Raw genomic sequence first — 27739 nt, 5'->3', positions numbered from 1 at the left:
TAGAGGACCAGCCAGGGGGTGAGCCCATTTCTTAACAGTACAAGGGAGGCAGCAGGAGCCATGATTTTCTTAGGACTTTAGTTTGCTTTCTTGCTTCTTGGAAAATAAACTATCAGAAAGCAGATCTTTTGATGGACATTTGACTTCTTTTACCCGTGTACATTACATCCTCGCAGCACATCAGATACCGTTTGGTTTTGAATAAGTTTATTTTAACGAGTTTTTCTTTCACACAAATAGCCAGTGCACATGACTTGTCCAAAGTTTTTATTATAACATTGATTACACAGTGTAACATTGTAAAACAACAATCTTAACATCCTTAACATCAAATAGGCTTCCTTTTATTTTGACATCATAGGAAAACAAAGAAGTTTTTACAAGGCTCACACACTCACCTAAAATGAAACCTCCTACCAGATCTTGATCAGCTCTGCATAATAAGCTGTGCCTTGCTGAGAGCCATCATCCCTCAGCCCGATGCAAGGGTAGAGAGGCTCAGTGAAGGTGGTTTCAACTTTGTGGAGCAAAGTCATCTCTGAGCCTGAGACATTGTAAAAGTACAGAATACCTTCTGGATAATCAAGGAACACTCCAACTGTGGAGAGCTGAGAGCTCCACACATACTTTGTTCGGTTGTTGTGTCTGAAGATGCAATCACTTGTTAAACACTCCAAACTCCATGACCTGCTATCGTTTCCAAACACAGAGTTAAATGACGACGGTCCACTGTTGTCTTTGTAGGACACCGCCACACACCAAGTGTAACCAGACAAATGGACCTCCCAGTAACACCGCTTCATCAAACCCTCTCTGCACCACATCTGCTCAGTACTAGTAGTCCGTTTTGTTCTAAAATAATAGCCATCCCACATTTGCCCAGTTTTACATGTCATCCGCAGGTTTTCGTTTGAAAGGGACATATTTTGGGAGACCAATTTTTCATCTAGTTTCATAGGACAGCGATCTAAAAGAAGAGACAAGAGGGATTTAAAAATAACATGAACCTTATAAATCTGAAAGTTTTATTATTGTGTAATTTTTTCATTAAATTCCACTGAAATATTCAAAATTTTACTCACAGCGCATGAACTCCTCTCTGGTCTTTGGCTCAGGCTGCAGATAAACTTTAACAGAGGACACTAAAATTAAAGGAAAAACATCTGATTCAACTGGATTGCTATTAAACCACTTCAAACCTCTGGATTTTGATATATATAAATTATTTAGGTACCTTTGGCAGAGATGCTAGGCCATGTGTTCTCCAGGAGTCCCTCCATCTCAGTCTTCAGCTTAGACATGTAGCCAGTCACAGTTTTGAAGCTGTGTTTGGGACGGGCGACAGGACCATTGGGCAAATCTGGAGATTCACACGTGGCTAACAGCGACTGGAAAGTCTGGAGAGGATTAAAGCAATCAGAGAGAAGACTTCCATGATATAGAGATTACAAACCCCATTTTGAAAAAGGAATACAGTGATTTTCAAGTCCTTTTTAGGATGTGAATGTGCAGAATGTACCTGGCATTGTCTTGTTGAAATAAGTACTGACGTTGCTGAAAGAGATGCTGTTTGGTTTAGAGGAGATGTTGCTCCATAATCTGCATGTAGCTTCCAGCATTGATGGTACCATCACTCCCACACCATTACAGATGCTGGCTTTTCAACTCAGTGTTGATAACTGTTGGAATCGGCCTTCGTCTCTTTACCAAGAGGACTTCCTGGCCATCCATCCATCCATCTTCTTCCACTTATCTGAGACTGGGAGGCAGTGGCAGCAGGCTAAACAAGTCAACCCAGACATCCCTCTCCCTAGTGGCATTTTTCAACTCCTTCTGGGGGATCTCGATTATACTCAGACCAGACAAGATACATAATTCTTCCAGCGCATTCTGGATCTTCCTCACACCTGGACTTGCCTGAAAGACCTCCACAGGGAGACACCTAGGAGGCATCCTGATAAGATGCCCGAACCCCCTTTGCTGGCTCCTTTCCATGCAAAGGAGAGGCAGTTCTAGCAGACCGTAGGTGAGGGTTAAGAGGTGGACAGAAAGCATTGCCTTCTAGCTCAGCTTCTTCACCGGCACCACGCGCAGTACAGCTGATGCTGCACCTATCTGCCTGTCAATCTCAAACTCCCTTCTACACTCACTCATGATAAAACCCTGAAACACTTGGAGTCCTTCACCTGACGCAGAGATTCCCCACTCAAAGAAAGCAATTCACTGTTTACCCGCAGAGAGCCATGGCCTTGGACTCATGCTGACCCTTATCCCGACCACTTCCGCTCAGCTGCAAATCGTCCCAATGCCTGCAGGAGATCCCCTGCAAAACCACATCAGATGCAAAAAGCAGACATGAAATTCTGAGGTCCCCATACTGGGAACTCTCCTCCCAAAAATCACAAATAGAGTCAGACATAATGGGCAGCCCTGATGGAGGCCAACACGCATCTGGAGCGTGCTTGACCTTATGCTGAAAAAGCAGACACACCTTACACTTTGGTCAATGATGGCCCACCGGGACATCCTGATATTCCAGCAGTACCCCCTAGATGACCCCCAGAGGGACACAATCATAAGCCTTCTCCAAGTACACAAAACACATGTAGACTGGATGAGCAAACTCCAAAGCTCCGCAAGGGTAAAGAGCTGGTTCACTGTCTGGATGGAATCAGCACTGTTCCTCCCGCACCTGAGGTTCAACAATTAGCCAGAGCCTCCTTTACAGTACCCTAGATTAGACTTTTCTTGGGAGTCTGCCTAATTCAAGCACACTCTCCAGTCCCCCTTTTAAATGGCCAGCATTACAGCTTTTTAAAATTAGAACCACCATCAGGTAAAACTTTGCCGAGGCTGTTCTTTAATTGTGTCTAACTTCATATTGATGAAATTTTACCTATCGTCAGTATTTCACATTTCCTAAAAGTTTGCTCTGTGGCACCATAAAAAAAATCGTTTGCACAAATTTAAATTCTATTAATGGCCATTTGTACTTAAAAACTGCCACGTGGTTAAAACCTACCCCATTAGAAAGCATTCATTTTCATCACCACGTTGGCTTTTAAGAACTTAAAGTGAGCACCTTTGGGAGGCAACCATAAGGAGCTGGGGAATTTCAAATGCTGATGCAACCTGCTTTTGCACCAGTTACACCAAAAATCCTTGACTCAAGTACCTGACCTGATGGATAGTTAATGGTTGAATATCAGTGAATACCTGAATGAAATGGATGTGGTCATCAAAATGGGAAATCTCCTCTAGTTCTGTGTCTCTCTTCCTCAGCTTGGTGATTTCCTCCTCCAGCTGGAGCTGAAGCCCTTCAGCCTGAGCCACTGCTCTCTTCTCCTGGTCTAAGATCAGCTGCTTTGTAAAAGTCTGTTTTTTCTTTATGGAGGACACCAGCTCATCAAAGATCTTATCGCTGGACTTTACTGCAGTCTGGGTACGTTTCTGTTAAAAAAAAAAAAAAAAAAGTTACAAAATGTTAAAACAAAGGGTGTTTCACTAAATTTACTCTGTTCCTGTTGATTCCTAGCCGCTGTTCTTCACCTCCTGCCCCCCATCTAACTTTTGCACACCACTGAGATCATGAAACTACAAAACACCCTTGGAAATGAGTTTCAGTTTTCAACCACTCAAAATTTTGAAAAATCATCCGTTTTTGGAAAGACTCTTAAGTTTGACCAAAAAGTCATGACAGCAGACCTGTCATCAGATTTGGCTAAAAAATAGACCTTTTTCTTAACAAAACAAGATCTGACCAAGAAGTCATGGCTGTGGAGCTGTCGCCAAATTAAAAAAATATATATCACCCTTTTCTAAGATGACCCAAATTTGACCAAAAAGTCCTGATGACCTGTTTCCAAATTTGAGCCCCCAAAAGAAAAAAAAATCTACCATTTTTTAAATTAATCAAAATTAGACCTAAACGTCATGACCATGTACCTATTTTCAGATCTCAGATAAAATGACTCCAAATTTTATTGAAAAGTGATGACCATAGAGTTGCCTTCAACAAGGAAAAAACATCCATTTTTTAAACAACTCAAAAAATGTCCAAAAAGTCATGACTGGGACCTTTCACCAAATTTGAGTGAAAATCAACCTCTGAACAAATGGCTAAAAAATTTGACAAAATCACAACTGGAGACCTACTGCCAAATTTGGCCACAAATCAACCTCATTTGAAACTATAAATCTGTCCAGAAAATCATGACTGCAGACCTGTGATTAGATTTGAGCTGTCTGTTTTCCAGGCAGTAAACACTGAATCGCTGCATGTTCTATGGCTCAACAAAAAGGTCAGTTCTTAAAGGGGGGGGTAATAGTTTTTGCTTTTGTGAAATAATTTTGTTTCTGTGTTCAAAGTAAAACAATATAAGCATCCAAAGAAATAATGTAAAACTAATGTTTTTCTCTTTCGATACTGGCTCAGCAGAATGCTCTTAGGTTTAAGCATCCAAGTGACTGCCCTCTTAAGACAAATCCAGAATAAAAAGTACTGCATGAATTCCAACGTTGCATCTCTTGGATCGGCTGTTACAGTCGCACAGACCACAGCGCTCTTTACCTCTGGGTCCGCCGTGGTTAGGTCCCCAGGAACCAGAGTTTTTGGCCAGTCTTCCATGGGCTTGATAAGAAAGTCCGGCCCCTGTAACCAAGTGTGGTTTTAGATGAACTTCTCTGCTTTGAGTCCCCTGGAAGCGTAGTCGGCAGGGTTCTGTGAAGTATTAACATGCCTCCATTGATGTGGCTCAGAGATCTTCAGGATGGTATCCACGTGGTTAGCAATGAAAGTGCGGAATCTGCATGTTTTAATACAAATGTACTTCAGCACAGTTGTGCTGTCAGACCAGAAAACTGATTCCTGAAGTTGTAGTTGCAGTTCAGATTTCAGTATCTTGTCCATGCGGGCAGCCATTGTTGCTGTGGTACGGAACAGTGGGATAGTAACGGGATTTAGAGGAGCCACCCTGGCTTTCCCCAAGACAAACGCACAGTGGACTTTGTTGCTGCTGTTTTTCTGTAGCAAGTAGCTAACTGTCCTGTAACTGTCTTCACTGCAAAGTGGTGGAGTTGATGGAATACTTTCTCACCAAAGTCTGCAGGCTTGTAACACCGTGGGACACTAAAGCTCTATCTGTTGAAGCTGAGCCTTCCACGTAGACCGCTCATGACTGAGGTCATCAGGTATTAGGACGTCCCAGCCTAGCTTCCTTCTGCAAAGCTCTTGCAGGATTCTCTTTGCTGGGAGCAAAACTGGTGCCAGGATGCCTAACGGGTCATACACAGAGCTCACAATGGATAAGATGTTCCTCTTAGTGAGGTCTTTGTCCGACATTATTATCTTTAATCTGAAGTTGTCAGATTGGATACACCAATGAACTCCCAAAGCTCTCTCTGTGGGAAGCACATCTTGACTCAGATTAAGGTATTTAACCTCTGTTGCTTTCTCTTCTTCTGGGATAACAGACAGCATGACTCTGCTATTACTTATCCATTTGGTGAGTCTGAATCCTCCCTTCTCGCATACAGCTCGGAAGGTGTGGTACAGCCGCACAGCTTTTCCTTCTGACTGGACTGATTTAAGACAGTCGCCCAAATAGACGTTGTTGAGCACTGTGTCAACTAATTGGCTGTTGGACTGATCTCGGTTGTCTTCCGCACATTTGCGTAGGGCAAAGCTGCCAAAGCTCGGAGAAAAGGTTGCACAACAAGTGAACCACCATCTTACACTCCACTGTCTCCTGATTGATGTCACCTGATGTCCACCAGAGAAACCGGAAAAGGGCAGAGTCTTCGTCAGGCACCTTTACCTGGTGGAACATGGCTTCCACATCAGCCATGACCACCACTTCCTCTTGCCTGAACCTGGTGATGACACTGAGGAGGGTGCCGGTCAGATTTGGTGCCTGTAACAACTGATCATTCAGAGAAGTGCCTTTGTATGACGCTCCACAGTCAAATACCACTCTGAGCTTGGGCTTCTTGGGGTGATAAACCCCATGGTGTGGCAGGTACCAAACTTTACCATCATCCTGGCTGAGGTCTTTGTTGGATACTTTTATGGCATAGCCCTTTTCAATCAAGCAATTCATGGAGGCTGTGTACTCCAAAGGGAATGTAGGATTCTTTACAAACTTCCTCCTTAAGTTCAGCATGCGTTGCTCAGCTACTTCACGGTTGTTGGGCATCTTTACATCTTTGTTCCTTAGTGGCAGGGCAATGCTGTAATGTCCATCCACAAGTCTAGCTGACTGTGAGGATATTTCAAGAAACTGAAGATCTTCCCTTGACATCACCAGCTTCTCATCTTGCTCACACTCAGGGAAGTCACATTTGAACTGTTGACTTGTTCTTATAGCATATGGACCGCCATTTACGCTGGTGATGACCTGCCATAGTTCCATAGCTTTGGGAGTGTTAGTCCCAATAAGGAGTCCTATACCTGCATCTACCCCCCACCCCCAGGTGCTGGTCAGGGGGCAGAAGCAGTAGTGCGCACCTGATGCTGCAGGGGACAGAGAGCAATGCAGCTCTAGGAATTACAGGTGGAGAAGCACACAAAGCTACACAGAGTGGGATGTTTTCTGTATTTATTTTTATCTGAATGACCAATCGATTGGTTGGCGCCTGGTAACTGTGTGCACACTTAGCAGCTCATTTTCTGCTTGCATGAGCTATTCATGTGACCCCTTTTTAGGCAACTGAAACACCGACCTTTAGCTCTTAAGAAGTCAATCTTCTCCTTATGAAGAGACCTCTTCATCTTCCTGCACTGTTCCATAGTGTGTTCAACACCATTACAGAAGAGACAGGGTTTTGAAAATGCACACATTTGGTTGCCACTGACTTTATCTTCTGGCTTAGGCTTTGCAGTCACTTCCTGGTTACTGGTGATAATTGCTGCTGTAGTGAAGCTTCTCTTGCTACCACTTCTCCCGTGCAACCTTTCATCCACTTTACCTTTGCTCTTTGAGGCAAAGTCCTGTCACCAAACAGTGGGTGCAAGGCTTTCTTGGCCTGCTTGTTCACAAAATCCACGAGGTCACTGAACTTAGCTCTGCAATTTTCCCTGTCCTGAATTCCACAGACTAGGCTCCTCCACCTTTCTCTCAATTTGTATGGGAGTTTGGCAGTGATAGTGCACATGTTGGCTATATTGTTTAGCTCCTCCATGTCCTCCACATCAGTCATAGCATTACAACATCCTGTGAGATAGAGGGAGAGCTTCTCCATCATCAGACTTGATGGTTGGCCAGTTCAGTACTCTGTCTATATAAATTACTGAAATCTTGTAGGAATTTCCAAAATGTTCCTTCAGAAGTCTTTTGGCTTCATAATATTCACGTTTGGATTCCAAATTAAGACAGCTCCTTATCAGCTCCCTCAGCTGTCCACTGCTCCATATAGTACAATCAGTCCTTATTGCTCTCTGTCTTGTCTTCTACTCCGTGTTCAAAAGCTCTTATGAACAGTTTATACTCCAGGGGGTCTCCTTTGAATACAGGAATGTTCTGAGAAGGCAGGGTCGCAAATCTCTGCTGCTTGGATAGCATTTCAGCAACACCTAGTAGAGCCTCAGGCTGCTGATGATTGGTCAAAGTGGGTGAACTTTGGGCATTTTGTGGAACATCATTATTTTGTGCTGCTTGTCTGTCTGTGGTGAGCAAGAGACTTCTTTGACTAGGAGCTCACAAATCCCGAGCTTTGTTTGAAGTCACGTAGGAGTTCATTCCATCATGACTTGATGTACTGCATGAGAGTCCTTCAAACTCAGTCAAGATCTTAATCTTAGTATCATTTGCTGCTAAAGTAGTTTGTATCCCCAGATCCTCCTTTTCCCTTTTGAGTTTAGCTTCTTTTTCCTCTAACATTTGTTTCTGTTTTGATGCAGATGCTTGGACTAACAATGCAGCACGCGCCAATTCTGCCTTAAGACGAGTAGATGAAGCAGTAGATGATGCTCGAGAGGAATATACAGAAGGTGCCTTTGAACCATGCTTTCAAGGTACTTTAGATGCATTAGAAACACTGTCTGATGGCTGCACCTCTTCATTGCATTTAGCAGCTTCCACAAGACATAGATTAGCCTTATCTATCCAAACCTCAAAACTGTAAATTTCCTGTTAGCTTAGCTAGCTTGGCCCTCCGTGAGCTAACAGTATGCTTCACCGTTTCCTCCATTGCTTTAGCTGTGACTTTCATTGTCCTAGTATCTCCAACTGTAGCTGTTTCATCTTTTTCATGCTCCATGTTTGTTATGAGCGAACTAGATTTAGTTGAAGCGTTTCAGACACTGATACATATTGTCCACAGATTAGCTTGACAAAATATCAAACACCGTTGAAACACCGGGAATGCATAGAGTGGCATGGTGTAATTCAGAGTTACAATTTCCACTTTACCCACGATCTCTGTAACTTGAATCAGTCGAAATCCCTTCCTTGTGCTTCAAATCCATCCATGAATGTCCATTATTCTAGGTAAAGCAGGTTTCTTTACAAATGTGGTGGGTTGAAGATCAGATAGTCTTGGATTTACTAGTCTACGTTCACCTTAAGAGGAAAAAACTCCCACAGGAGTCCAAAGTAAAACTGACAAAACAAATTCCTTTAATTCACAGTTTTGTTAAACAATTTTACTGGATGATTCAAAGTAACTTGGCCCCTACAACTAGGATGTTTGGAGAAGTTGTGTTAAAGATTCCTTGCTCTGTTTAACGGCACTTGGGAAATACTTTTAAAAATGACATTTTCATGGGGGGGTTAATAATTTCATCCTTTTCTGTATTTGAAAAGAATCTGATTCTAATGGCACAACATTGGTGAAGCAAACTGGAAGGCCCAGTCCAACTATTAACCTTCTTGCTGTGAGGTGACAGCTGTACCCATGTAGCCTGGGATGAAAACCACTACCTGAGGCTTCATCTCAATTCTCAAATTATTCAAGATATCATCACACTGGAAACAAACAGAATTAGGGCTGAACGATTTGGGAAAATAATGTAATTGCAATTTCTTTACCCCAGTATTGCAACTGCGATTTGATTTGCGATCATTACTTAAGTTCCTTATATTGTGTTCTGAACCAACAAACACAAGAAATGAATCAGTCTATACTATAACCAGCACAACATTAGCTAAAACTAGAGCTGAACATTTCTGCAAAAAATCTAATTGTGATGATTTTGACTCGTATTGCAAATTGGATAGGAATTGATGTATTGAAGGAAGTTCTAATTATTATGTAATTCTTATATTTAATAAGAAAAGCATGCATTTTTTTTTTATTTTTGTAGACTATTCTAAAAAAACATGCCTGTGGATGATATGAAATGTATAACATCTCTGCTGCAAAAAAGGTTTTTAACTGCTTTTTTGACACAAATTTTAGGTTAAATATTGCAGCAGGCCATATCGTGATTTAATTTAATTTTTGATTAATTGCCCAGCCCTAAACAGAATCATAGGATTCTCCTAAAAGTGCTGCTATTTGCACAGCAACCTGGCCAAACCACCTCACAAGCTCACATAGATGTCTCACCTGGGCTGCTCTTCTGAAATATAAAGAGAAAACAATTAAATTTCCAAACCTTAAAATCCTTCAGAGTTTCTAGCAGCACCATCAGCTCCCTCTCTCTCTGCTTTTGTCTCTCCTGGATTTCCTTTTGGGTCACACTCAGCTGTTTCTATAAGAAATGGTTGAGATCAGACAGTTACGTTTATGACATATGATTTTTAAAAAAAGGGGATCAGAATATTTTTTTCTGCTCTTTCTTTCTACCTGCTGCACGGCCCTCTCTGCTGTGGCAGACACTGTACGATGGCGCTTATGCTCTTCTAGACCACACAAATAGCAGATACACTTCCTGTCCGTCTTACAGTAGACCTCCATCAGCTTGTTGTGCTTTGAGCACATCTCCTCCTGCAGCGGGACTGAGGCAGAGACCAGCTGGTGCTTCTTCAACACAGGAACTTTGGAATGAGACTCAAGGTGCACAGGACAGAAGGATGCCATGCACATCAGACACGACATGGTGGCTTTGTTGGGGTTTGTCCCACAGCAGAAGTCACAGGGGATGTCTGTAGGACCGGCACAGGCCTCAGCAGCAGCCACTGGCTCAGGAATAGAGGAGGAAGTCTGCTGGGTGTTTGTTCTTTTCAACATCTCCACAACCTATGGGTGAAACAAAGTAAGGTGAATACATTATTTAACAGAGACTCAATAGAATATTTTGGCATGTTGGTTTAAAACGTTTGTTTCTAATTTAAAAAAAAAAGTACAATTTCTGCCCAAAAATGTGATGGCTTATGGCATGATAAAGCAATAAAAACTAGGGCTGCAAGCAGCACTGAAGGGCCTTGTACCCCAGTGCAGGGTGGGGTGTGGTGCAAACGCCAGTTTGGGAATAGTAGGGCTGGGTTAAAACAAAACGATTTTCCGATTCAGATCGATTTTTTATTTAGATTTTGGGTATCGATTCATTTTATTCAAAGATCGATCTTTTATTACTGACTGTTAAGTTAGGTATTTTCAGGAAACATGTTTGGGGTCAGTTTTTAGTGTGAACTTTAGTATCTCAAATATTGTGCCTAGTTAGAAAGTTTCTTATAATAATACACAAATCAGTCTGATGTAGAGAGAGAAGAATAAAACGCCCCAAGTCTCTACAAAATGACTTGTATTGATAAACATGTTGAACTCATAAATGGATTTGATAACACAGAATTTCTCTTTTAGGCCATTTTAGATCAGTTTTTTCAACAATAAGTTACAAATTTTCTCTCGTAATTTTGATTTCACTCTCGAAGTGCCCGGCATAATTTCTTTTCTCCACTTGTGTCCCTTTTAAAACCAGCATTTACTTTACATTTTAGTTACCTCTGCCAGCATGTTGTTCCTCCCCGGAACAGGCCTGGGATTGAAGATTTTCCTGCACTGAGGGCAGCTGTAGTTTCCTTTCTCTTCATTCTGGTCCCAGAAAGCCTCAATACAGCCTTTACAGAAACTGTGACCACACTGAATACTGACCGGGTCCTTGGGTAAGTCCAGACACACCAAGCAGATGAACTGAATCGGGTCTAACTTCGCGTCAAGCCCCTGCTCCGCCTCAGCCATTTCAGACTTCTTCTTGGTTAATGAAGCACTGAAACCGTACCACTGAAGAGCCCATCGTCTCCATAGACTCAGGTGTGATTCATTAGCGTGAGGAGTCTTTGAGCAGTGACGCAGCTAGCCCACCTGGGATGCCTCCATGGTAATGGGAATTCTGGCACTTTCAGCAGGAGTGGGAAGGTAACATGCAAGAATTTATGTGTATTTGGATATAACTTAACTTTTAAGATTTGCAGGAAAAAACTGTTTTAATATTTACCTCGAGTACTTTCTTTTGTATCTTGTTATATATTGGGGTTCACTGCCTCCTGTTCATAAGATAGTGCGCCACCTGTTGGCAACAGTCTGATCTTACAGCTGTGTAAGACCCTGCTCCTGCTCAGCCATGGCATTACTATTGGAGTCTTGTCAGAGAGACAATAACAGAGAATCCTGCCTTATGTCTCTGACCAATTATTCTATCCTTCCTTCACTCACGCCGTTTCCTTGTGTTTTAGCTGCACCCAGCGAGGAACTGAAAAAGGAGAAGCGAGGAAGAGACAGAAGAGGCACAACTTAGTAAATGACAAATCCTTAACTTACCAGCCAGTCTGAGTGATGGCAGGTACTAATGATGAGGTGAAAAGGCCAATTCACCTCATAGCCCATTATGCAAGCCGTCAAGTCCCTGTTAAGGGTTTTTTTTTCTCTTAAGTCTGTATTTCAGGTTTGTTGTATGACAGCCCAATACACCATGAACCACCAGGCCACGTTTCAGGGATAAAAACATCTCTAAGTTTATGAAATTAATCTTCAAAATCACAAAAATGAGCCATTAATATTTGCTCTAAGGCAGTGATACTCGACGCCTGACTCTAGAGCCACATGTAGCTCTTTTGTGAAGATTTGTGGCTCTTTTGTGTCTAAATTTGAAGTATTATCCCCCCGTAAAATCTTAAAAAGGGAAACTTTGACCTCAGAATAATTCATTGCAGTTTGTTTTCCACACTTATACAGCAGGCTTTAATTGTCTAACTTAATTGTCAACCTTTATATTTTGTCTGTATATTTCCATTGCCCTTACTTGCAATTTTTTTTTTTGCCCTTTTTCACCAGTTTATGCCTCTTTTATCCTGCTTTTCGCAAATTGCACTTTTTCCCATTTTCCCACCTTTTTGTTGCTTTTTGCCAGTTTTAGTCACTTTTCACTCATTTTTTTGCCACATTTTTGCTGCTTTTTTTTTTACCATTCTAGCCACCTGTTAGTCATCTTTTTGTCACATCTCACCCATTTCTGCCACTTTTTCACTTTTCAACCTGTTTTTGCCATTTTCAGCCTTTTTTTCTCCATCCACCTATTTATGGCCATTTTTTTTTACATATTTTTTCAGCTTTAACTTGTTTTTATTGCCACTCTTACCCACTCTTCACCACATAGATTGTGGCTCTTTCAAAGGTATTTTTCAACAATTTGGCTCTTTGGTTGAGCAGGGTTGAGTAACACTGCTCTAAGGTGGTGTGGGAAAGTCGGTTGAATAAGCCAAAGCCACAACCACTCAATAGAAATACAATCCTCTCAGATTTAAAAAGAAATGCTTCAACCTGACAGGAGGAATCATCTCTACTGAATGTTGCAGCTCGATTTAAAGCACTAGAGAAACAGTCACATTTGTTATTATCTATTATTTGTCCTGACAGTTTTGTGATTAAAAGAGTCTCATCCAGTGTTTAACACTTCTGGTTTTCGTCATGTCTTAATGACTGAGTTAAAGTTGTATTTCTCTCTTGCTCTGAGTTCATAAATTCCTGATGAAAACGCTCCATTTCATGATGATGCTCTTCAAAATAAAGGTCTTCAGGGATGATTTGCATTGGAGACTTCTATTGTGACAGACTTGGCAGGAATACAGCATGTCTATCATCAGATATTTTACTGATATTTAGCTAACAGACAGGACGGATTGAACTGTGGCTGTTTGTCACAGTCTGCTCCTTTTAATCATCTAGGATTGAAGACAAGTGAAATATGGATTAAAACACACCTTCAGCAGGTAAGATGCTTGTTCCTGCTGCATCTAGTTCAAGCAAAAAATTAACAAGCACCTCAGCAATGAGCCTGCTCCAAGCCTCAATCTGATCAAAGTCCAGCTGCCTGGCTCTATGACAGCATAATTTTCAGTCGGTTTTTATTCATTGTTACTTTTGCCAGTTTCAAGTTAATTCAGTGACCATTGTGGGTTTTTCTTTAACAGAACAATTTTGCAAAGTGTGTTTGCCTTGTTCAGATTAAGGCCAAGCCAGGACAGAGGTGGAAAACTTTCCAGCAGTCTACAGCAGTGGTTCTCAACCTTTTCAGCCCACGACCCTCAAAATAAAGGTGCCAGAGACCGGGGACCCCCGCTGTACCTGAAGGTGGCTGAACACAATCATGCATGTTCAAGAATTAGGGAGGAAAAATGCCAAACTGGGGGCCAGCAAAATCATGGTCCACTGTAAAGTTAAGCTGTGGTATTTTATATTTAACCTAAATAATAACCACTCTTATCAAAGAAAAAAAAATAATTTGTGTAGTAAGTAGCCCTCTTAAAAATGTAAATCCTTTAGTTAAAAACAGAATTAAAATATGTTAAAAATAGATTAAATGGGTTAATAATGGCAAAAAATGGTGGGAAAGGTAGTGAAATTGGATTTTAAAAGCAGCAGAAATGGGTTAGAAATGCCAAAAAATAGATAAAAATGGCAAAAAAATAACCAAATAAATGGCAAAAAAAGGGGTTCAAGTGGCAAAAATTGGCATATTGAATGGTAAAAGGGGATTAAAAGTGACTGAAATTGCATTGAATAGGCAAAAATGGGTGGAAATTTGGTGAAATGAGATGAAAATTGATATAAACTGGCAAAAAAAGGCTTAGCTGATGCAGAAATAGTGAGAAACTGGCAAAAATGGGCATATCAAATTGTGAAATGTGGCTTAAAAAGTGGTAAAGGGGGTTAAGAGTGGCAATAATGGATCAACAGAGCCAATAATAGGCAGAGAGTTGCAAGATTTGGTTTAGAAGTAGCAAAAACAGGCAGAAAAAAAGTGGTGGAAAGGGTTTAAAATTGTCCAAAAATGGGTTTTTAAGTCGCAAAAATCGGTTAAAATTGGTGGGAAAAAGTGATAAAACGAGTTAAAATTTGGTAAAATTGGTGCAAGTAGCAATAGTGTAATTAAAAAAATGTTCTTAGTTTTTTTAAGGCATCTGGAGACCTCCTCTCAGTGTCTCGTGACCCCAAATGGGACCCCTCACATATCAGCAACCATTTTATTATATCTTCTCAAGGGACAATACTATGGAAATGAAACTTGGATATAACTGACAGTAGTCAGTGTACAGTTTATACAGCAGTACAGATTTACTAAACACTGAGAATTACTCAACACACACAGCCATTATTGTCTAAATAGCTGACAACACAAGTGTTTACACCCCAGTGGCCAAGGTCATTCAGCGTCTTCCAAGACAGGTTCAGAGGTTAAAGAAACGGAAGGTCAGCATGTCAGGGCTCAGACCATACACCACACACTGCATCAAGTTGGTCTGCGTGGCCATGGTCCCAGAAGGAAGCCTCTTCTGAAGCTGGCTCACAAGAAAGCCCCAAAGAGTTTGCTACAGACAAGCAGTCCAAAAGCATGAATTACTGGAACCATGTCCTGTGGTCTGACGACACCAAGATAAACTTGTTTGGCTCAGATGGCGTCCAGCATGTGTGACGGCGCTTTGTATACATATATACAAAGAGAGAGAGAGATACATACACACTAATTTTATTATTCATGGACTGGTCCAGACCAGAGGTGGAAAAAGTATGGGACTATTGTACTCAAGTAAAAGTGCAATTACTCTTGTTAAAATTTACTTGATTAGAAGTATAAGCACTGGTATATAATTTATATATGACTCTTAACTGCTTTGGCAGTGCTGTGTTTGTGTATGAATGAAGTCGCTGATACTGATGGCCAAGCTTCATAGCAACCTCTGCCATTAATGAATGAATGTGGATGTAGGTGGGTAGAGGACCAGCCAGGGTGTGAGCCCATTTCTTAACAGTACAAGAGAGGCAGCAGGAGCCATGATTTTCTTAGTACTTTAGTTTGCTTTCTTGCTTCTTGGAAAATAAACCATCAGAAAGCAGATCTTTTGAATGGACAATGGACTTCTTTTACCCATGTACATTACATCCTCACAGTGCATCTGATACTGTTTGATTTTGTCTAAGTTTCTTTAGCTAGTTTTTCTTTCAGAAAAATAGCCAGTGGATGTCTTGTCCAAAGTTTTTATTGTAACATTGATAACACAGAAAACAAGATTTTAAAACAACAATTTTACCTTTTTAATACAAGAACAGTCACTGAAATAAAGCAGAAATGTTACTAAAAAGTCAGCATATTCAGTGATGTAGGTGCTCTAAGTAAGAAATAACATAAGGTGACAAACACAAACTCAAACCATCTGTTTCAGAAATCAACAATTTAAAGCAAAATAATGAGTTGAGATATATTTCTTTTAATTGGAACAACAGTTAAATCTTTGGCAAAAAGCCTTATCCGTTGGAGTCTATAGTTTGAACTTTGTCCACAGTGACAAATGACAGTAGCTTTCTCAGAATAATCCAACCTTGGTATTCAAGCTTGGAAAACAAACATTTTTATTTGCAGCCTGATCAACTGCGAAGCTCACACACCCAAAATGAAACCTCCTACCAGATCTTGATCAGCTCTGCATAATAAGCTAAATTTGGGTCAGACAGGTCATCCCTCAGCCCGATGCAAGGGTAGAGAGGCTCAGTGAAGGTGGTTTCTATTTTGTGGAGCAAAGTCATCTTTGAGCCGGAGACACAGTAAAAGGACAGAATACCTTCTGGATAATCAAGGAACACTCCAACTGTGGAGAGCTGAGAGCTCAACACGTTCTTGGTTTGGTTGTTGTGTCTGAAGCAGCAATTATATTTGGAGCACTCCAAACTCCATGACCTGCTGTCGTTACCAAACACAGAGTTAAACGACGGTGGCGAGCTGTTGTTTTTGTAGGAAACTGCCACACACCAAGTGTAACCAGACAGACTGACCTCCCAGTAACACCGCTTCATCAAACCCTCTCTGCACCACATCTGCTCGGTACTGGATAGCCTTTTTATTATATAACCTCTGTAACTATCCCAAGTCTGCCCAGTTTTACATGTCATCCGCAGGTTTTCATTTGAAAGGGACATATTTTGGGAGACCGATTTTTCATCCAGTTTCAGAGGACAGCGATCTAAAAGAAGAGACAAGAGGGATTAAAAAATAACATGAACCTTATAAATCTGAAAGTTTTATGATTGTGTCTATTTTTCATCAAATTCCACTGAAATATTCAAAATTTTACTCACAGCGCATGAACTCCTCCCTGGTCTTTGGCACAGGTTGCAGATAAACTTTAACACAGGACACTAAAAATAAAGGAAAAACATCTGATTCAACTGGAATGCTATTAAACCACTTCAAACCTCTGGATTTTGATATATATAAATTATTTAGGTACCTTTGGCAGAGATGCTAGGCCATGTGTTCTCCAGGAGGCCCTCCATGTCAGCCTTCAGCTTAGACATGCAGTCGGTCACAGTTTTGAAGCTGTGTTTGGAACGGACGACAGGACAATTGGGCAAATCTGGAGATTCACACGAGGCTGACAGCGACTGGAAAGTCTGGAGAGAATTAAAGCAAATAGAGAGAAGACTTGCATGATATACAGTAATGGACCAAAGTATTGGCACCCCTGAAATTTTTCCAGAAAAATAAAACATTTCTCCCAAAAATTGTTTCAATTACAAATTCTTTTAAATACACGTTTACTTCCTTTATGTGCATTTGAACAACACAAAAAAACAGAGAAAAAAGCCAAAATTGACATAATTTTGCACAAAACAAAAAAAAGGCCGGACAAAATTATTGGCACCCTTTTAAAACTGTGGGTAAATCATTTTATTTCAAGCATGTGATGCTCATTTAAACTCACCTGTGGCAGTAACGGGTGCTGGCAATCTAGAAATCACACCTGAAGCCAGTTAGAATGTCTAAAAGTTGACTCAACCCTTGGGTTGTGTGCCTGTGTGTGTCACACCAAGCATGGAGAAAAGAAAGAAGAGCCAAGAATTGTCTGAGGACTTAAGAAGCAAAATTGTGGTAAAATATGAGCAATCTCAAGGTTACAAGACCATCTCCAGAAATCTTGAAATTTCTTTGTCCACTGTGCGTAATATAATCAAGAAGTTTATAACCCATGGAACTGTGGCTAATCTCCCTGGACATGGAAAATTGACAAAAGACAGCTCGGACCATAGGTCGTAATCTGAATGAGATGAAGCGCTATGGCAGGAAAGAAGCGAAGATTATTTTTGTTTTGACCTGGCAAAAAGTCCATTCTGCAGCCATGGATTATTAAAACCACTTTTAAGATGCCAGCAACTTCGCTCTTCGTATCTGCACATCTACTGCAGCTCAGAGGATTAAATAAGCTTGCGCTGCACAGATACAGCGGTTTATGAGTTGACAGGAGACTCTGAATGCCTTTGCACCTCCTCTCACTGATACTCACTTGTGTTCATCTGTAAGGTGAGTCACAACAGATGGTTTATTGGGTGAATTCTGATGATTTCCACCCTTTATTGAGGAAAAAGGTGAACAAACTGCCGCGCTGTGGAAAGAAATTTTGTTTTTACGATACAACGCTCTGTCCCGTATCCATGCGCAGTTGTATTCACATCTCATCCGAACCGTGCCAAAGTCCACTTGAATCGCGCCCGAGACCACCTCCCCAAGTAGGCCCAGGCGCGGTTCATTTGCATTCACACTACCAAAACGAACCGGACTTTGGGCTCAAGTGCACTTGGATCCGGGGCCGGACGCCTAGTGGGAAAGCCACTTAAATGGCCAGTATTACAGCTTTTTAAAATTAGAACCGCCATCGGGTAAAATTTACCCAAGGCTGTTCTTTAATTGTGTCTAACTTCATATTGATGAAATTTTACCAACTGTCAGTCTTTGACTTTTCCTAAAAGGTTGTTGTGTAGCACCTGGTGACATAAAAAAACTTGCTTCATAATTTCAAATTCTATTAATAGCCATTTATACTTAAAACCACCACGTGGATAAAATTTACCCCATTAGAAAGCATTCGTTTTCCCTCTGTTTTATTTCACACCAGCAGATAAGCAACTCCACGTTAGCTTTTAAGAGCTTAAAGTGAGCACCTTTGGGAGGCAACCATAAGGAGCTGGGGGATTTCAAATGCTAGTGTAGCCTGGTTTTGCACAAGATACACCAAAAATCCTTGACTCAAGTACCTGACCTGATGGATAGTTAATGGCTAAATATCAGTGAATACCTGAATGAAATGGATGTGGTCATCAAAATGGGAAATCTCCTCTAGTTCTGTGTCTCTCTTCCTCAGCTTGGCGATTTCCTCCTCCAGCTGGAGCTGAAGCCCTTCAGCCTGAGCCACTGCTGCCTTCTCCTGGTTTAAGATCAGCCGCTTTGCCAAAGTCTGTTTTTTCTTGATGGAGGACACCAGCTCATCAAAGACCTTATCGCTGGACTTCACTGCAGTCTGGGTACGTTTCTGTAAAAAAAAAAAAAAAAAACAAATGTTACAAATTTTTTAAACAAAGGGTGTTTTGCTGAGTTTCAGTTTTTGATCACAAGAATGTCTAAACAGATGAGGACAAAATTGTTAGGCCCCCTATGAAAATGTCATTCCTTTTCTAGTATTTCCAAAGTTCTGTTTAACAGAGCAAGGATTTTTTACTGTGTACTCTACCCACAACTGCTAGGATGTTTGGAGAAGTCGTGTTAAAGATTCCTTGCTCTGTTTAACAGCACTTGGGAAATACTTAAAAACTGAATTTTCATGGAAGGGGAATAAAAATTTCATCGTTATCTGTAAAAGAAGTTGATTCCAATGGCACAATAAGAGGAAGATTGTGCATTGGTAAAGCAAACTGGGCACAGAAACGGCCCAGTCCAACCATGAACCTTCTTGCTGTGAGGAGAAAGCTGTACCCGTGTAGCCTTGGATAAAAACCACTACCTGAGGCTTCATAAAGATCTCAATTCTTAATTTATTCAAAATATCACCACCTGGAAACAAACAGAATCATAGGATTCTCCTAAAAATGCTGCTATTTGCACAACAACCTGGCCAAACCACCTCATAAGCTCACCTGGTAGATGTCTCACCTGGGCTGCTCTTCTGAAATATAAAGAAAAAACTACTGAATTTCCAAACCTTGAAATCCTTCAGAGTTTCTAGCAGCACCGTCAGCTCCCTCTCTCTCTGCTTTTGTCTCTCCTGGACTTCCTTTTGGTTCACACTCAGCTGTTTCTGTAAGAAACAGTCAGGATCAGACGTTAAGATGAAACACATCTAATGAGAGTAAAATAGTAAATGTTTCTGTTGGTTTCTCTCTACCTGCTGCTCATCACTCTCTGTTGCAGCAGACACCGTACAGTGGCTCTTATGCTCATCTATAACGCACAGATAGCAGATACACTTCCTGTCTGTCTTACAGTAGACCTCCATCAGCTTGTTGTGCTTTGAGCACATCTTCTCCTGCAGCGGGACTGAGGCAGAGACCAGCTGGTGCTTCTTCAAAGCCGGGACACTGTAGTGAGGCTTGAGGTGAACTGGACAGTAAGATACCACGCACGTCAGACACGACATGGTGGCTTTGTTGGGGTTTGTCCCACAGCAGAAGTCACAGGGGATGTCTGTAGGACCGGCACAGGCCTCAGCAGCAGCCGCTGGCTCAGGAATAGAGGAAGAAGTCTGCTGGATGTTTGTTCTTTTAAATATCTCCACAGCCTACAGGTGATAAAAAGGAAGGTAAAGGTTATTTAATGAGGATTAAAATGTGTTGGTATGCTGGTTTAAAAATGCTGCAGAATGTGCCTCAGTTCAGAACCTGACCAAATCACAGATGTTATTGTATCCTGAACAACATAACTCCCTATTTTTAAATATTGCTTCATTAGCAGTATTTTGAAGACAGTGGTTAACTGACACTGGTTTCTCAGGAAATTCTGTGCTATCAATAGAGTGCAGTAAATCTGGAACAATATTATCACCTGCAATATGAGAACGCCCTTTCTATATCAGCTTTAAAACACACCTCATGTGAACACGATCCAGAAATGGATTTTTGTAATTCTCTGGGCCAAAGCTCGTTAAAAATGGGAAAACTGTTCTGTGGTCAGACAAATACTTCACCCGGCTGAGCCTGGAGCTTCTCAACTCCCAGAACAATAGAGAGTATTTTCAATTTGATGTCAAATTTCACAAAACTGTAAATATTAACAATCACCAACATCAATTTCCCACCTCAAAATTCCTGAAAGGTAGTTTATTAATGAAATGGTGCCCCAAAGTCTTTAAAAACTCTCCATCACTGCTGTGAAGCTTCAGATATTTCAGTCCAGAGGCTGAACTCACAAATATTGTAGATGATAAATGACCAGGTCACAAAAACTACATGTTTTAAATCAGGGGTTCTCAGCGTTTGGGACCCTATTGGGGGAGACACTGAGAGGGGGTCGCCAGATGCCTTAAAACAGGGGTGTCAAACTCAAGGCCCAGGAGCCAAATCCGGCCCGTGGTACAGTTACACCCAGCCCACCATATCAGATCATATTTTCATTATAACTGGCCCACTGGTTTGAGGTCTGCAGATTTCCTCCAGCTTAAAAATATAAACATAAACTTAACCTAAAATATCCTTGTTAGGTTATAAAAAAAGGGAAAAATTAAAAGTTAATATAAAATAAAAAGTCAAGAATGTGGAAAAAATATATTTCTGTTTTCATTTCATATTCTTAAGTTTGCTTCTTACAGTTATGACGCACAGTTATGGTTTTGACTTTCTATTCATTATTATTCACAATTTGGACTTTTATCTTACATTCTGACCTTTTGAACTCGTGATTTTTTAATTTTTTTTCTCATGTTTTGACCTTTTCAGCTCCCTACCTTGACTTTTATCTCACAATTTGACCTTTTAGAGTATCAATTTTAAATTTGAAGAAATATTCTGACCTTTAAAACTCAAACTTTATTTGTTTTTTTTTTTGTTGTTTTTTTCACGCTTTGATGGTTTTAACCATAGATTCTCAAAGTGCTGCCCGCAAGCCAATGGCGGCCAGCAGAAACATTTCTGGTGGCCCGCAATTGTTAGTTTTAATCCAACTGTACATTGCTTTGAAAGGATGAATCTCTGTTTCGTGGTCTTTAGTGGCATCTATAGGGATAAGCGGTAATTACAGGTGTGGTTTAGACCTCACTAGCAGCATCTATAGGGATAAGCGGTAATTACAGGTGTGGTTTAGACCTCACTCCCAGAGGTCCATGGTGCCAGGTTGAGCCTCATTTATTATTTAAATGTGTTTATTGCACATTACTGGATGCAGACCAATAAATGTAAACTGTAGAGATGCAACCTGGTCATTAAAATGATTACAAATGGGATTTTTTTTCTGTCTTTTTCCAATTTTTTTTTTCCTACGGCAGCCCTGGTTTAAACCAAAGATTTTGAATTTTATGTCATAACTGACTGTAAAACTCATGATTTCAAATTTTATCTCATATATTTGCCTTTTACAAACATTAAATGCCATGCTTTTCCCGCTAGTTGCATATACTAGCTTTCTTGAGCACAAAGTGCAGAAGCAGGCACCTGCTTCTCTTAACTTCTCACACCAGCTACCAAAAGGCTTAACTTTTGTTCCTATGTCTTCTATCCATGCCCAGTGCCATTTATTTTTTAATCCTTTATCAACTGGGAGGGCATCTTCCCCAGGATTCATAAATTTACTCTCCATCCTACTCTCCTTCGACATGACATCTCTCTACTCGGGCATCTATGCAGCATAGGAGTCGGTTAACACAAATTTTTCCATGACCCGCCCATCCTACTTCTGATTGGTTAATAATGCTAGTTTGAGAGCAGGAGAGTTGTGCTTCTCTCATATCATTGGCAGACAAACTCATAAACTCGAGAGTGATGGTGATGATATCAAGACTTTTTTTTTTTTTAAATATAAGACATTTTTATTATGTAGCCAAACGCTGCATGCCCGAAATCCGGCACAGTGCCGGAATACTTTAAGCCCTCTGGGGGTTGCAGGCTGAAAAGGTTGAGAATCCCTGCTTTAGATGTTAAAATGTGATTATCTAGCTACCAGATGATCACTCTTATTTTCACTTCACAAACATTTTCATCACTCAATATTTCAATTCAGACATTTTCATGCCAAATCAGTCAAATCACATATTTTCATCGCCTTAACTTTGATCAATTTTTGTGACTTAAACCATTGGGGCCTCTTTCCTTTAATGATGAATTTAAATGTTTGAGCTGTTATTGATAAATGATGAATGAAAAACAATCCAAATGCTATAAAACTGCCACTATTTCCATCAAATTGCAACAATTTTTAAACAAATCAAATCAGTTCATAATTTAACACCTCATTTTTTTAATTCAAGTGAATTTTTATTACTTCATTATTCATATAAGTTTTGGGCAGAATTCCAATTCTCCCCTTAACCCTCAATCTTAACCCTCAATCTTAACCCTCAGTCTTGTTCCGGCGAAGTGCGAGGGCTGTCCCAATTCTCCTGAAAGTTGAGTTGAGGGGTGAGATTGAGGGCGTCATTTCCCTCAATTTTGAGATTTTCCTGGACCTCCCTTGGTATTGAGGGTTATCAATCAAAGAAAGATGGCGATTTTGGAGATCTGTGCCATCCGTGATCAATAAAGTGCACACAGTGTCCGCTCGCTCTCCCTCCCTCTTTCTCTCCTGACACTCGCTGCACGGAAACTTGTCCAGGAAATTCCCCCGTTATTCTGCAACCTCTCTTGTCAAACGTCCACTTCTATCATTGTTTAGTTTGTGAATTTATGATAAGACTCCGTGAAGTTCCAGCACTGGTTCTGATCAGGAATTAGTTGACATTGTCAAACTTCCTTGCGCAGATCAGCTGTTTTGAAATCAGATAGCAGGTGAAATTAAGTAAAGACAACGAATATTTTAAGGTGATTCAACAAAAGATGATAACACTGAAGCAGAAACATAGAGAGGAAGAGAAAGAAGCAAAACGGATGAGCAGCTGTGTGTGAGAGAAGGGGAGATGTGCAGGGGTGTGTGTGAGAGGGTGTAAGGGGGGCCGCTGGTTTATATAATTTTTTATTTTGAGGAGAAGACCCCAACAGAGAGCTAATAAAGTGTGATTAATGTTATGATGAAAATAATTAACCCATAGCGACCACTTTTTTAGACAGATGGAAATTATAAATATCCTTATTACAAGGAATATGATCATTAAAATCAGTGATAATTTTACTAGCTAAGAACTGTCTTTTACATGCGACTAACTTGGGCTAAATTGCAGATTTTCTATTTCTTATTATTGTAGTAATATATCATTTAGTTATTTTAAGATATTTTTGAGTATTGTTAAGTGAATATGTTTGGGCCATAGTGGGGGGCGTCATATCAGAGTCTCCTTGGCCAGGGATGGTCCTGCTTCAATTAGTAGAGTATCTCAGAATCACAAAATTGTATAGTAGCAGGGAATACACTAGAGTCCTATTTGTTTTAATTATTCTTGTTTCACTAAGGGCTGCAAAGTGTCCTCCTTTTTGGTGCTGTGGAAATGGCCATCCTAGTTACAACTGGTGTTTGGCGTTAGCCAATGGCCGTGTTATACGGTGACTTTCAGCGGAATTATTATTTATTCATCTGTTTATTTGTCAGGGACAATACATAAGCATTGCTGCATTTAATTTCAGTGCAACCGATGCAATGTTTAAAAGACTTGGCTAATTTGCAGTCCTTGTCCCTGGTTAGGCTTTAGAGAAATGGCACACATGATAAAACAGAATAAAATGGACATAAAAGACTAACAATGGAAGTAGACATAAATGAACAACAAAAAAAATGCATAAAAACAGCAACAGCGAGGCAGACATATACATGATGTCCATGGTTGTGGTGTTTATGTGTTATTTGGTTGAATATTAACCATAGACTGTAGAAACGTTCTCGTTCTTCTTCTTCCTCTGAATCGACAGACTACATAGTTTTGGCACATTACTGCCCTCTACAGTCTGAAATCGTAACTGCTATTAAAGGGTGTTGCATTTCAAAGTCAGGAGATGACCCTTACACTTGGATTTGAGGGGTGAGTTAAGACTGAGGGTAAGATTGAGGGTTAAGGGTTGAAACGGGATTCAGCCTTTATCACCTCCACTATTATCATTTATTTTTTGTTACATTTCCCCCTCATAGTGGCACAACCCCAGCATGCACGTGGCCCAATGGTGCGGGAAGACCCTGATGTGACAGCTATAGACAGAGTCATAAACAAAGTAGAGCAGGCTTAATGTAGATATTTGTTGTAATATTAGAGCTGTCAGTTTAACCCTGATATTACACTGAGTGTCACAGTTACCTCTGCCAGCATGTTGTTCCTCCCCAGAACAGGCCTCGGATTGAAGCTCTGTCTGCACTGAGGGCAGCTGTAGTTTCCTTTCTTTTCATTCTGGTCCCAGAAACCCTCAATGCAGCCTTTACAGAAACTGTGACCACAGGGAATTGTGAGCGGCTCTTTCAGCTGGTCCAGACACACCGAGCAGATGAACTGGTTCGGGTCTACTTCCGTATAAAACTCCTCTCCAGCCTCGGCGATTTTATTCCTCTTCTTCTTCGGCATTTTAGATTTGTGGCGGGATGCGCTGATAAGTTTCGTTTTCTGTGCTGTGTGACGTTTAATCCAAGGCGTGGTTACTGTGATGCCTTCAAGGTAATGATGGGAGTCCTGGGACTTCCCGCATGAGTGGAAAGAGTAGAAAGATCTCGAAGCCAATTATGCGTTGTTTAATTAAAATGCGCTCATTTGCAAGCATTTGCCAAGGCATCGCAGGGGAAGGATAAAAAATGAACTAAAACAGACCACCATCGACCTTCCACAGTTAGTTACAAGACAGTATTTTCCCCTGATTTTTTTTTATTTGTAGAGAAGTTTGTTTGGGGAATTCAGGGGAAATCCACAGATGCAAACAGAAAGAGGGCAATAAAAGAAACACAATCTAAATGTGCATTTTTGGAACTTTTCTATTTTTTAGAGTGAAAGAAGACATGGATGCTAAATAGAGCAAAAGCTCTACATTGACCAGAACATTAAAACACAACGTTTTAACCTGTAGAGTCCTGTCTGAAACAACTACTGCATCATTTTGATACTAGGCTCCTCATCTAACAACTTTTAATCTACTAGATATTTAATATACCTGTTAATATACTTATTTAATTCCTGACAGACAGACCTTCAGGTGTGAAAGGTGCACTGAAACTAAGATCACGTCACCATTAGTAAGTATGTGCTTGTTTGGGGAGGGAATGATAATAATAATAATAATAATAATAATAAAAACATGATGATAATGATAATAGAAATAATAATAATAATAACAATAATAATAATGGATCATTAATAGAAATAAATTCTGCATTGTGTTGCTATAGAAGCTCATAACATTTACATTTTAATCATGTCTGCAGCACAATGCCATTTCCAATTTGTCAATAATTTTTGTGGTGATTTTTGTTAAGTGTGTGGTGTGTTGAACCCAGAGGTAGACAAGGATGACGAGTTTTAACAGATTAATTGATAGAATAATAGTGCAGGGAAGGTGAGGGAATCCACGAGTCCAGAGTAGTGAGGGGAATCCAGTGAGAGAGTGCGCTGGGTTTGGGGCTGACATGAGGCAGGAGTGAGGCACTGGACAAGAAGAGGAGAGTCACAGTTAAAAAAAAACAGGCCAAAAAACATTCACTAGAAAATTACTCAAATGATCTTGTAGTGTGAGCCTGAGTGAGTCGAAGTACCACTGTGAGAGGTAGACAGTTCTCTGGCGCTGAGGCACGAGACTGCAGCCTTCTTCAAGGGGAGCTTGACTGGAGAGCGGTCTCAGGTGTGCGCCACGGGGGAAGGGATCAGCCTCAGGAGAAGCAAAGTGAAGTTAGCCACCAAAACCCAGGGAAATGGAACTGGACATCACCAAAATAAAACACGTGTAGCCTGTTTTTTTTCCCAGTAAAATTAACAAAGTGAGCAGGACAGGAGTGCAGATGCAAGAAGTCTTATTGTTGCAACTAATTATTGGTGTAATTGTTGTTTGGAGGTTAGGTTGGTTTGCTTTTTTATGTATAGAACAGTCTTTTTCAGTTCAGTGTGAAGATTATGTTTATTTTAAAGTACTTTTCATTTCAGTTACATCAAAATAATTCAAAGAATGTATTATCTTGTGCAAAATTAATGTTATTATTAGTGCTTTTTTCTTTTTTTGAGAACTCTTAGTTCACCATGCCCCTCTCCCCAGTAGCTACAGTCAGTTATTCTAAATATTTACAAGAGACTGGTGGCATAGAAAACATGCATATAGTGTCATGGCTTATTGAAAACACACAACAAAAGCAGAAAACAAATCAACAAAAGCAGAAAACAAAACAAAAATCATTACTGCAAGAGCAGAAAATAAAACATCAGTTCGAAACATTAGAGGTAGATTCCTTCTTTTGTCATTATTTGAAGCTGAACTTTCCGCCTTTTTAACCAGAAGGCTAGCTCTTGATTTCAAAACATGAGCGCTTTCAGTGATTCAAAGTTGGTCTATGCTACGAAAAAATACTCTCTGCTTCTGCAGTCGTGTTTTTTGCTTTTATTGTTGTGTTTTTTATTTCGCAATTGTGCAAAGCATTTGTAGACTGAAATAAGACTGTCCTCCAGCAGTTTCCTTATTTTGCAGCATTCATTTTATCCTCTACCTTTATAAGCATTCCAGATCTGGCTGCTGAGAGGCATCCCCACAGCAAGATGCTGCCACCATTGCCTCACAGTGGCATTGGTGTGTTTGTGGTGATGTGCAGTGTTTGTCTGATGGCCAAAAAGCACCATTTTGCAGTCATCAGATCAAAGAACCTTCTTCCACTTGACCATGGAGTCGCCCACATGCCTTTTGGCAAAGTCTAGTTGAGATTTAATCTGAGTTTTCTTCAACAGTGTCTTTCTTTTTGCCACTCTCCCATAAAGCTTTGACTGGTGAAGAACCACAGCAACAGTAGTTTTATGGAGAGTCTTTCCAATCTCAGCTGCTGAAGCTTGTAACTCCTTCAGAGTAGTCATAGGTGTCTTGGTGGCCTCTCTCACCAGTGTCCTTCTTTACACATGTGCTATATTCCCTTCATTTCTTGATGATGGATTTAACTAAACTCCCCCGACTTTTACTTTTCAATAATTTTATCTTTGATTACTTTGAGTGTGTTTTTTTTGTCATTATGGTGTAATGGTAGCCAAGAATACTGATTAGCCAGTGACTGGGCCTTCCAGAAGCAGGTGTCTTTATACTACCATCACTCGAGACTCATTCACGCACTCAGCTTCACTTATCATGAGACCTCTAGAGCCAGTTTATATTTTTATAGTCCTTTTATTTTCTTTTTAATCCATAACAAGTTCCTTTTTCCATGTATAGCTTAATGTTACAATATTGGATAAAAGCAGGTCTG

General features: G+C 40.5%; 2 protein-coding genes across 3 annotated transcripts; both read right to left on the bottom strand.

Moving 5' to 3' along the window:
- Positions 1-250: 250 nt before the first annotated feature.
- Positions 251-11186, bottom strand: LOC121504165 (tripartite motif-containing protein 16-like). 2 transcript variants are annotated; one of them, XM_041778808.1, is made up of 7 exons: positions 10885-11186; positions 9787-10179; positions 9596-9691; positions 3217-3450; positions 1235-1397; positions 1083-1127; positions 251-967 (listed from the first exon to the last, which is right to left on the bottom strand). In XM_041778808.1, the coding sequence occupies exons 1-7, from the start codon at positions 11119-11121 to the stop codon at positions 414-416; spliced, it is 1722 nt and encodes a 573-aa protein (XP_041634742.1). In that variant the 5' UTR covers positions 11122-11186; the 3' UTR covers positions 251-413. The 2 variants fall into 2 exon arrangements, with proteins under 2 accessions (XP_041634742.1, XP_041634741.1); XM_041778807.1 differs by having other exon boundaries at positions 1083-1142; positions 10885-11184.
- A 4214-nt stretch (positions 11187-15400) lies between these two features.
- On the bottom strand, positions 15401-24920 carry LOC121505069 (tripartite motif-containing protein 16-like). Its single transcript, XM_041780199.1, has 7 exons — positions 24624-24920; positions 19587-19979; positions 19404-19499; positions 18504-18737; positions 16662-16824; positions 16510-16569; positions 15401-16394 (listed from the first exon to the last, which is right to left on the bottom strand). Exons 1-7 carry the CDS (start codon positions 24882-24884, stop codon positions 15838-15840), a joined length of 1764 nt encoding a protein of 587 aa, XP_041636133.1. The 5' UTR covers positions 24885-24920; the 3' UTR covers positions 15401-15837.
- Positions 24921-27739: the final 2819 nt, after the last annotated feature.

This window comes from Cheilinus undulatus, linkage group 22 (assembly GCF_018320785.1).
Source record: "Cheilinus undulatus linkage group 22, ASM1832078v1, whole genome shotgun sequence".
Classification (NCBI taxonomy): Eukaryota; Metazoa; Chordata; class Actinopteri; order Labriformes; family Labridae; genus Cheilinus; species Cheilinus undulatus.
Note: the sequence above shows the minus strand (reverse complement) of the source record. Positions and strands in the feature narration are given on the sequence as shown.

What these genes read in the sequence shown, in the direction of transcription:
- LOC121504165 (XM_041778807.1), bottom strand. Translation starts at nt 11,121, where the DNA reads ATGGCTGAGGCGGAGCAGGGGCTTGACGCGAAGTTAGACCCGATTCAG. An exon ending in ACCACATCCATTTCATTCAG is followed by an intron (nt 1,398 to 3,216) that starts GTATTCACTGAT and finishes AATCCTCTCCAG; the next exon opens with ACTTTCCAGTCGCTGTTAGC. An exon ending in CAGAGAGGAGTTCATGCGCT is followed by an intron (nt 968 to 1,082) that starts GTGAGTAAAATT and finishes CTCTTCTTTTAG; the next exon opens with ATCGCTGTCCTATGAAACTA.
- LOC121505069 (XM_041780199.1), bottom strand. Translation starts at nt 24,884, where the DNA reads ATGCCGAAGAAGAAGAGGAATAAAATCGCCGAGGCTGGAGAGGAGTTT. An exon ending in GCCTAGCATCTCTGCCAAAG is followed by an intron (nt 16,570 to 16,661) that starts GTACCTAAATAA and finishes CTTTATTTTTAG; the next exon opens with TGTCCTGTGTTAAAGTTTAT. An exon ending in CAGGGAGGAGTTCATGCGCT is followed by an intron (nt 16,395 to 16,509) that starts GTGAGTAAAATT and finishes CTCTTCTTTTAG; the next exon opens with ATCGCTGTCCTCTGAAACTG.